We start from the raw sequence: 11,496 nt of genomic DNA, 5'->3' as shown, positions 1-11,496 counted from the left end.
CATCGTCCTTGCCCATTCTTTGTTTTGTCCACTCGCTCGCGCTAGTTAGAGTTCCGGCGGCGTCCCCTGCAAAATCCTGTGGTGTCGCGTCGCGAGCTCGTAATAAAGTCGCTGTAATTATGGAACTAAAAATCAAATCGAATTGAGATTTTCCAAAAATTTGGCCAATACATTGGCGGAAAATTCGTTCGCTTGAAGTTTGTCGTAGCTCAAACTTCCTCGCTCAATTTTTTAATGTGAAAGTCTAAAAACGTGGTGTTCCATTCGGATTAAAAAAAAACATTAGAATTTAACTTTTGACTCCTTTTGGACACTGTAGCCTCCGATAGAGTGTCACGAATAAAACTTAAAAAGAAATTTGTTAATTAGTTGCTAAACGAATTACTTATGGCGAGTTTAATGTGAAAAAACATGGTTCTTTCAATTTAAAAAATGTCAGTTTTTACTTCTTTACTGGAAAATTTGCAGCCCGAGCGGAAATCTATAAATAGAGACTCACGTTCATTTTTCAAGAGATATCTGAATATATTTTTGGTTTTTTCAAATTTCGAATTTCACTTTTGATACCTCACGTCACAGCCTGGACAATACTTTTACTCGCTCTCGAGCGCCTGTCGCCTTCTTGTCCAGAACTCCTCAATTACTGTTTTTACTTTCTGTGTCGTTAAATATTTGAAATGATTTTTGAAGAGTTCAATATACATTGGTTCTGTTTTTTAGAATTATTCTGCGTTACACGCTTCAAAAGAACTTGAGACTACATATTTAAAGTTGATTCTGTGTTATTTATTACTTAAATGAATACAATGTCAAACTTGCTGATTTCAATAAAAATATCTTTTTATCTCTTTATTAAGAAAAGATTGAAAAAAGTCATTCAGCATCATAATTAATCATATTATACTGAAAAATACAAATATTGAGTTCAAGATTCAATCTAATATTCATCAGGAAATAAGTTTATATCAACAATAACAGTACTGGTTTCATACCCCATTGTCTCGTCGTCTCAAAATTCGAGATGAGTAGTCAAATATTTTTCATACATTTGGCTGTACTTATTCTCAAATGAATATGATAAAAAGATTAAAATAGTTAACATTTTCTAGCAAAAAGAAATGCTGTTTCCTACTGAATCAAGTGGTAGACACGTAAATAGTAATATTATTGTAAAACATGTTTCAGAAACTTTCAATTATTATTGTTTAGTAACAAAAATGACCACACCATTGTAAAAGTGGTACTGTTCCTGGGTAAAAATGATTTTCTCCCTAATATCATGTTGCAAATAAATTAACCGTAATACTGTAAGAAAAATTTAGTGACAATCTGTGAATTTAATTATAATTAATTAATTTAATTAATTTCAATATATTTTTCAAATTTTTAATTTCATACATAATATTTGTTGTTAGCGATAGAAAATATTTTATTCTTATAATTTTTTGTGATTCTTAATCACCTACCCCAGGCTGAAATATTATGTATAGTTTACACATAGTGTGTAGTATTATATATAATATTAATTTTTTTATTTATTTATTTTTTATATAAAACACATGAAAATTATATATAAAACTTCACACTATATATAATTTATACATAATTTTTCAAAGTAGGGTCTACATTTCGACTTGGGTAAGTATAAATGAAGCATAACCTGTACTTCAGCTATACTCAAATATAGATGAATTATAGCCTATAGAAAACGACTTTGAAGGAAGCAGGAAACTATTTATAAAAAAATGAAAGGAAAGAAAAGTACAGAAATTATCAACATGAGAAGTAGTAGGGGGGAAATGGTATATAATGCAGACGGAATACTAGAGGCTTTCAGAGACTATTTTATGAGACAATTCGGAGATAAAGCTATAGGACACCACAACTGCGATGTTGAACACGATGCGATGGAAAACTCAATTGAGAAAGTCTGTGTCACTGAGATTAGGGATATAATTAAGAACTTGAAAAACGGTAAGGCTGCCGGGGTAGACGGTATTAACGCTGAAATGCTTAAACACGGTGGCGCGTGCATACCACATAGACTGTGCGAATTGATAAATTCATGTTTCGAGATGGAAGACGTCCCAGACGATTGGAAAAATTCGATTATCATACCAATATACAAGAGAAAGGGAGATAAAAGCGAGTGCAATAATTACAGAGGGATTAGCTTATTAGGCACGGTAAGTAAAATATATTCAAAAATACTTATTCGTAGGGTAATGAAAATAACAGAAGCAAAGATTTGGGAAGTCCAAAGTGGGTTTATGCCAGGAAGGTCATGTACAGATGAAATATTTAGCTTGATGCAAACAACAGAAAAAAGTTTGACAGTAGGAAAAAAAGTTTTCTGTGCATTTGTTGACCTAGAAAAAGCTTTTGACAAGGTAGATAGAAGTAAACTTTGGGAAGTCCTGAAAGAGTATGGAGTCAATGGATGGATCCTACGAGCTATAAAAACAATATATACAGGTAGCAAAGCGAGTGTAAGTGTGAATGGGAAACTGAGTGACTGTTTCGATATTATTCAAGGAGTTAGACAAGGATGCGTTATGTTTTCATGGTTATTTATATTATTTGTGGACAAGTGTTTAAGAATGGCTCTCTTCGACGAAGAGGGTGTGGATCTCCAAACAGTAAGGGTACGTGGATTAGCGTTCGCAGATGATAAGGTTGTTATGGTAGAGTCTATCGAAGACTTACAAAGAATGTTGAATAAACTAGATGCAAGCATGAAGAGCATGGGCGTCAAAATTAACGTAAGTAAAACAAAAATTATGGTGTTCGAAGGAAAGAGTGAGAAAACACTATGCAATATTTTATTAAATGATGAGAAAATTGAACAAGTTGATAAGTTCGTATACCTTGGTAGCTTATTTACTAGGGACGGGAAGATAGATGAGGAGTTAGATATACGAATAAATGAAGGTAAGAAGGTTATTGGTAGAGCAGGTCCCCTTATCAGAAGTAAAAATATATCAAATAAAGCTAAAATGGCAATACATAATGCTATATTTGTACCGACTGCACTATACGGTAGCGAGACATGGACTTATCAAGAAAAAGATAAGGAGAAAAAGAGAAGCCTGATGGACCGCGTAAGTAACGAGACAATTCTAAAATAATGTGGTGCAGAAGAGACGCTAGTAGACACATGGGAAAGAAATCGGTTAAGATGGTTCGACTAACGAAACAAGTGTATTAAGGTAAAGTAAATGGCAGGGTGCCCAGAGGTAGACTGCAGAAAGAATGTTTAGAATGTGTGAATGAGACCCTAGTTAGAAGAGACATAAGAAGTCACCGAAACACGAGAGCCTGCATGAAAAATGCATGGACATAAAAGAAGCTAGAGAAGTATGCCAGGACAGGAAAGTATGGCGGTAAATAGTTAATAAAAAGAGTGTCAGTAGAGTGAATGACGCCTGAAACCTGGGTCAGAGCAGTGTTGCAGAACGAACGTGTTATTTACTTAAATAGCACGAGAATTCTGGATGAATCTGAAAAATCCTTATCCCTTCCACACATTACTCCTTTCCCCTACCGAGTGAGTCACGCCCACCCCGAAAGGGAAATGGTTTAATGGTGTAATAATAATAAGAATAGCCTATACTTTAGATAGACTTAATCATATATGAAGTATATTCCATACTTCAGCTATACTTCAGTTATATTTTATCTATACTTTAGATATATTTTAGATATACTATTTCAATATACTTGAAGTATGGAATCGTCTCATTTACCACCCGTGTGGAAAAATGTTATGGCGCTGGTCTGGCCCAGACCAGACCGCCAGGTTTCCAGCCCTGGCGCTGACCAGATAGTCTGGCCTGGGCCTGGTCGAAAGTATAACGTTTTTTTCTGGCTAGCTCCAGGCCAGACCGTCTGGTCAGCCGTTAGACAGGTTCTGGTCAGCCGCTAGTTATGAGCTACTAGTGAATGGCTGATCGATGAATGTTTTATCGTTGAGAATCATATAGTCCATGTTTAGAGGACACGCTTTGAGGACACGCTCAAAAAGAAAAACATAATTTCCTAGAAAAATATATAAAATACATGTTTGGTATAATCAGTAAAAATTCATATTTTGCGTCAAAAATATACTACCATCAATATAATAAATAAATTAAATTATCGTTTCTAATACTTATTCCTTTATAATAGATAAAAAGTAGGTTTGTACTTACTATTTATTTAATGACTTATTAAAGATTTGGTACATTTTATGCCTCCGCTTTTACAGCTAACTTTTGGCTATATTAATATATTATTAGAAAAATAATAAAAAATTTTGACAGTTCGTGATACTTGATCGACAAAAACTAGCATTGTTTCCGAGAGGTCGGAGCCAAGCACTGTCAGAATACTTCAAGTTGTGACGTCAACTGGCAAGATATATGCACGCCGCGGGCCAAACAATGAATTATAATTACTTGGGAAAACTTAATTGTATTTTCATAGTTTGGATTTCTTATTTTTCATTATTTTAGACTCCCTGTAATATTTATGAAGTATGTCAAAAAAAATTTGCTGATGGAACTTATGATTTTTTCCTTCCTGGCTAGCTGACCAGTGCCAAATCTATGCCAGAACAGACTTTCCAGACGTCAGACCTGAGCCAGATCAGTTCTTCCAGACTAGACAGTCTAGATAAACCCGGACTTGGGCCAGATATGTAACCAGACTGCCCGGACATTTTTCCACACGGGCATGAATATTTCATACTTTGAAAAGTCAATGATTGACCACTCCTATACTTATGATTTTTACTCTTGAACTTTTAACAAGAACTTTTGCTATTATAATAAATCACAAGTTATTCAACAATTTCAGTTATGCAACATTCTTTTTAAATTTTAATTTTAACTAGATATCTACATCTATTAAGCGTAATCTAAAGTCAGAGATGTTATTTATTACACTTTCATCAGAGAAGGTATTAGGTTCGTGTAGAATTTGACCGTCCCCCCAGCTTTTGTTAAATGTTCACGTTTTGAGACCCCCTGAATTCGAAAAACAGGTTTGTACGAATGTGTCTGTCCATTCGTTCTTTAGTGTCTCTGTAGATTTTTAGTTTGTTAGTATTTTAAATTGAGGGTCAAGTTCGCTAGCCAGCCATTTTGGATAAAAATTTAAAATGTGAATGCATTTTGAAATTTTTTTAGACCACTTTTTTTAGGAATAAAAAATTCGCTGTACGGATATTCATATTATTCAAGATTTATCTATTTATCCTAATTCCTTTTTTGATGAAATCTAAAATACCAGAGTTAAAGCATTTACAAAATTCCAAAAAACACAAAAATAAACATTTTGAGCCAAATAACGCACGATATGAAAAAAGTCAAGAAAAGAAAAATTTTGCTTTTTAAATGCCCTACAAGATTACACAGGCCAAGAAAAAAAATTTGACTGCACGAGACAAGTGACTAGGCTACCCTTATGGATTTTGAGCCGCTGAATCCGAATATGTCCTCAGAATTGGTCATACTCGTCTCAGTTTCCCCCTAGATTCAAAAAGTAGGGAAAAGCCTAGGGAATTTCTCGTCACACAGGCCATACAAAAAATTTGTCTGCACGAGACAAGTGATTAGGTTACCCTCATGGAGTTTGAGCTGCCAAATCCAAATCTGGCCTCAGAATTTGTCCCACACGTCTCAGTTTTTCCCTAGATACAGGAAATAGTGAAAAACTGGGGCTATTCTGGACATTAGTTTGATAATACCAATATACAGAAAAAAAACGGTACTGGTTTCATATTCTATTGTGTTGTGACTCTTATAGATCAAATTCAAACACAAAAATTCCCCAACATGCTTACCGTTTTCCCGAGATAGGATTAATCTAGGAAACTGAAGGTATTGCGCATGTCAAACTGACTTTAAAGCAAAAAATAAGACAAATGCTATTTCCTCTGCAGTTTTGCGCTCTCAATATAAATTTGACCACTAATTTTTTCGAGCTTCTACCATTTTCTCCCTAGATGCGAAAAGTAGGGAAAAGCTTAGGGATTTTCTGGTCACAGATGGCATACCAAAAATTTGTATGCACGAAACCCAATGATGCTGAACACAAATCTGGTCTCAGAACTTCTTGTACACGTCTCAGTTTTCACCTAGATGCAGAAAATAGGAAAAAATCTAGGGATATTTCTAGACGTTATTTTGATAATACCAGTATACGCGAAAATAGACATATGGATGTTATATTTTGAAGTGCCGCGACTTATAGAGACTTAGTTTGTACACAGAAATTCTCTAGTGTGCCTTCCCTTTTTCCTAGATTGGGTGATTCTAGGGAAATTCAAGGTCTTTCTCATATCATATAGATCGGTACGTGAAAAAATAACAAAAATGCCATATCCTTTGCAGTTTTGCGTGTTAAATCTAAACATAAACCCCAAACTTGTCAGGTTTGTTCCATTTTCTCTCTAGATGAAAAATGTATGAAAAAGCCTAAGAAATTTCTGGTCACACAGGCCCACTAAAAAAAAGTTGTTTGTACGTTCAAGTGACTGATTTCGCACGCAAAACTGTAAAAGATAGTCGGTTTTTGTTATATTTTTTCGTGTAAATCTATATAATCTGAGAAGGCCCTTCAATTTCTCTAGAATTATCCAAGCTAGGGGAAATAGAAGGCACACTAAAAAAATGTTGTATACAATTTAAGTCTCTACAAGTCGTTGCACTTAAGAATATAATATCGATGAGTCTATTTTCACGTATACTGGCATTATCAAAATAACGTGCAAGTTATCCCTAGGGGTTTCCTTATTTTCTGCATTCAGAGGGAAACTGAGACGCGTAAGATCAATTCGGAGGCTAGATTTGGATTCAGCGGCTCAAAATCCATAATGGTAGCCTAGTCAATTATTTCTTGCAGACAAATTTTTTATATGGCCTATGTGACCAGAAATTCCTAAACTTTTTCATACCTTTGGCGTCTAGCGGTAAATTGAGACGTTTAGGAGAAATTCTGAGGTCATATTTGGATTCAGTGGCTAAAAATCCATAAGGATAGTCACTTGTCTCGAGCAGACAAATTTTTTGTATCGCCTGTGTGACCAAAAACCCCTCACCTTTTCCCTACTTTTTTCATATAGGGGAAAACTGAGACCTGTAGGAGAAATTCTGAGGCCAGATTTGGATTCAGCGGCGCAAAATTCATAAGAGTAGTCTAGTCACTTGTCTCACGCAGACAACTTTTTTTTGTGGGCCTGTGTTATCATAACAACTTTTTAAATTTTCTTGAAAAATGGAAAATTCAAACTTTGACTGCATACCAAATTTAATTAATAATACAATATTTAGTAAATTATTGGGAGACAATGCGATGTAGAACACGATGCGGTACAAAATTCAATTGAAAAAGTTTAGGTCACTGAGTTTAGGGATATAATTTAGAAGTTAAACACGGTAAGGCTGAAATGTTTAATAATAAAAGTTTATTTTAAATAATGCGCATTTTTTTAAAAAAGACAATGTTCAAAACTATTTAAAAATATTCAAAAAGATGAAATAAAAACAAATTTTATTTAATTTTATTTTATTTTGAAGTTTTGAAAAGATTAAAAAAATAATTCAAAACTTTAAAAAATTTCAAATCCTTTAAAACAAAGTGTATATTTTTGAAGATTTCGAACAACAAAATTTAGAAGCCTAAGAGCAATCTGAAATGTTTTAAAATAATACATTTTTTGAAATATTCCTAGAAGAACTTAAAATGAGTTTTTTAAATTCATTTAACAAGAATATTCAAAAAGATTTCCAAAATTTTCAAAAAAGAATCTGACAGATTTTGAGTCCATTTTTTTATTTGGCAAGATTGTTTCGACATATTGTAGGGAAAATTCAAGTTTCAAGATTTTAAAAGGTTTGAAAGATTTAAAAATATTTCAAAATTTTCAAACGGTTTCAAACTATTTTACAAACATTTCAGGCATATTTTGAATATTTCAAAAGATTACCAAAAAAAATCAGAAGATTTCACAATATTTCAAGGATTTCCAAGATTATACAAGAATTCAAAATATTAAAAAAAGGCGTTTATATCAGTTTCCAGAGATTTCAAATGATTCAAATTTTTTTTAAAGATTTTAAACGATTTCAAAATATTTCACAAAAATCTCAAAGATTTAAAAATAAATTACCTAAAATTTGTTAGTGACTTGCAAATTTGATGTCGAAATTCGACATCATTAGTTTGGTTTAAGTTAGAATTATAAAATAGTATTAAATTCTAAAATAAACTTTAAAGCAGCATTTTTAATATTTTTAAAAAGTCAATAATTTTTTAATAATTTATATTCCTGAAGCAGGTTTTCAATCAAATGTAACCGTACAGAATTGGTTATATTCAACAAAAAGTACATTGGTTCATTTTTTATGTATATATCAAACAGTTATTTCACTATTTGATTTACAAAAAGGGAAACCTGGAAAAACTTGATTTATTGACCTGGAAAATCTGAAAAAGACCTGAAATTTTGTTCTTAAGATTCGCTCGATACTCTGCGATAATATTATGTTTGGTATAAGGATGCAAGAATTTATCCTGGCTTGTTGCAGTTTTCAATAAATAAATACACAATTTTCTAACAGAAATTCGGAATAAATATGGCTAATTTTTCCAATATCCGTTTCCGCGACGGAACGTGAACAGTTGGTACTATACGAAGAAGGTCGTTCTCAAATAGAATTGCCCGTCAGAATTACGATAATTACGATTTCTGTGTCACTTACGTAAGGCGTATGTTACATTCTACAATATACATGCATGCAAATGTTGTCTTACGAAATAATACACAGAAATAATAAATATTTTGCTAATTATTAATAAATTAAAGATATTCACTGGTGCAGAATTATTTTCGCTTCTGACGCATATTAGCCAGGGCAAAAAGTGTACAGGGGGAAAAAACGTGTGAAGAAAGAAGCTCGTTAGAGTCTCTGTAATTATCATGCACATACGAGTCTCTTAAACACATATATTTAGAGGAAGGATGTAGTGCAAAATGCGGATTGCAGTTGTTGATTTGTTATTCGATGATGATAGATTAAAGAAAATGTGAACAAAGCATTTTTTTAATTTGAGTTAAAATTAACCAGATAATGTTATTGAAACATATTTTTGTGTGAAAGCATATTTTTTTCAATTTTGATTTTTTATTCCGACTTTGTCAAGATTTGGGGCAAGAGAACCTAATCCGGAACAAGTGTCCAAATGTGGGACACTACTGTTTTTACCGTAAATTGATATAATTAAAAAACCGAATTGTGGAATATAAATTGTGGAAAGTTATACTACTATTAGAAAAAAAATTATTTTTATAAAGTTTGTTAACTCTGAAGATTCTTATCATGGCTGAGTTAGGTAATATTACAGTGAGTGACAAGTCTTTTAATATTTCAGTTCCTTTTTTTATATAATGCTTTCACATAATATTCACAAGTTCATGAAGTTTTAATAAATTAATAAGGTTTTTGTAAAATTATGCTAGTTGCAAAATGCGGAAGTTGTGTAAAATAGTGTTTTTGCCCTAATTTCAAACAGCGTACAATATTGACATTGTTTGTAAAATCATATATCTTACCGCTTTTTTGAAAGTATTATATAACTATTTTGTTAAAATTTTCTTTTATCATTATTGCTCATAATTTAGAGCTTATTTTGTAAACACTTTGTAAAATCAACCGTTTTTACGGATTGAAATTTGACTTTTTGCTTGAAAATGTAACTATATGGTTGAAAATTCATATTTTAGTTTGAGGATTCAATTATTTTGTTAAAAAATAGTTTTTTAAATAAATTCAAGATTCATCATTCTAATATAAGATCCATGTCTTTGGTTGAAAATTCCACTGTCTGAATAAGAGATGTACTATTTTGTTAACAGGTCATTTTTTGTTGTTTAAGATCAATCATTTCAGTTGAAAAATCGTCTTTTTTGGTTAAAAATTGAAACTTTTTTACAGGCATTCTTTTACTTATAGATTTAACTTTTTGGTTGGAATGTAACGTTTTCGTTAAAAATTCATAATTTTGGGTTCAAATATTAAAATTTTTCGTGCCAAATTCGTCTTTTTTGGTTGAGGATTCAACTATTTTGTTAAAAATGTTGTCTTTTCTTGATGAATTCAACTGTTTTTGTTTACACCACTATTACATTTTTCGTCCAGAATTTATATTTTCTGTTTGAAACCTCAATTACAGTTAAACCCTTGAATAGCCCTCCCTTCTATGGCCCTTCCGAGAAAAGACGCCGCGCTGCAGGTAGGTGTAACAGGAGCTGCGCGGGGTTGGCGGGATCTATCACTGTCACTCAGGCGATCACTCAGACTTGAATAAACAAAAGCGGAGCGGGCTATAATGAGTTAGTTCCCACACACCATTAGCCCCAAAATCGTCTCTATAGAAGAGTTTCACTGTACTTGGTTGAAGTTTGACATTTATAAAATACGTACATTATAAAATATATACATATTATAAAATGTGGAACTTTAATGTATTATATATATTTTTATGCAAAAACCAAGGAAATACCTAATTTAATTTAAACACAGTGTTATGAAAAATAAACTTTGGCCACTTTTAACCCCGCCCTACAAATGATTACATTTTGTGTTATCGTATGTGGCACTTTTAACCCCACTCTACCCTATGCATGTTTCGAAGTTCAGATTTTTTAATTTTCACAATTTAAAACATTTTTATTTCAAGTTTTAAATTTTGAAGCTTTTGCTCAAACGAATATTTTATGAATAGGTATTATAATTTGTTTCTAATCTTAAGAGTATTTTTTTAAGTTTCAGAAGGAATTTATGACACAAAGATATGATTTACCTTCTGGTTAATTTTAGTGAAATATTAAATAGATAAAAACGAGGATAAAAAATGAGTGAATTTCTAATTTATGGACTCTATAGTCTATACTTACTTTGAGTAACAATCTCTAAAGAAACCACGAGTCTCGACAAGGCTCCCATCAATAGAATAGAATATTTTTCCATAAGCTGATCATCTGTTAATTTGGTTAATAATTGTTAGTATGTGTTAGTTTTGTAAAAGTGTTAGAGTCCATTTTAGTATCTAAAAAGCTATTTTAAAATGTAAATTGTCTGCTGAATTCAGTATTCTAAGATTAATAATAATGCATATAGTACAAATAATAAAGGAGGAGGGTTCCTAAGGCCGGTTCTTGGCCCCATTTAGATTTGGCCCAAAACATTAGAAAAAATTCCTACAGTATCTACTAACAATAAGAAGTCAATTCCACATTAAAAGGACCACCCTCATTCCCCGTATTCACTCCAAGTACCCTTTACAAAAATAAAAATTTCACCGCTTCTATGCAGTGTTTTTGGGAAAAAATCCAATAAAAAAATCAAGAAAAATACATATATGGGTTTTTGGGGTCGCTAATTTCGAATCCAAGGTTCATTGACCTCTACTATATCGGATTCAAGGTCACTAGAAGGTCAAACTGCAGAAAAC

The 11,496-nt window shown here is 32.3% G+C and overlaps 1 protein-coding gene across 4 annotated transcripts in view; it reads right to left on the bottom strand.

Moving 5' to 3' along the window:
* The window catches only part of LOC117180809, a 162,052-nt gene that overhangs the window by 69,575 nt on the left and 80,981 nt on the right, over nt 1-11,496 (bottom strand). For 3 of the 4 annotated variants that reach the window (XM_033373318.1, XM_033373319.1, XM_033373322.1), the window contains one exon: nt 10,940-11,023. The exons of the other annotated variant lie outside the window; for it this stretch is intronic. In XM_033373318.1, the coding sequence (XP_033229209.1) occupies nt 10,940-11,023 (84 nt within the window). The remainder of the gene's footprint in view (nt 1-10,939; nt 11,024-11,496) is intronic. 4 annotated transcript variants of the gene reach the window in all.

Source organism: Belonocnema kinseyi, chromosome 9 (assembly GCF_010883055.1).
Source record: "Belonocnema kinseyi isolate 2016_QV_RU_SX_M_011 chromosome 9, B_treatae_v1, whole genome shotgun sequence".
Taxonomy (NCBI): domain Eukaryota; kingdom Metazoa; phylum Arthropoda; class Insecta; order Hymenoptera; family Cynipidae; genus Belonocnema; species Belonocnema kinseyi.
The sequence above is the reverse complement of the archived record's forward strand: the minus strand, read 5'-3'. Positions and strand labels throughout refer to the sequence as shown.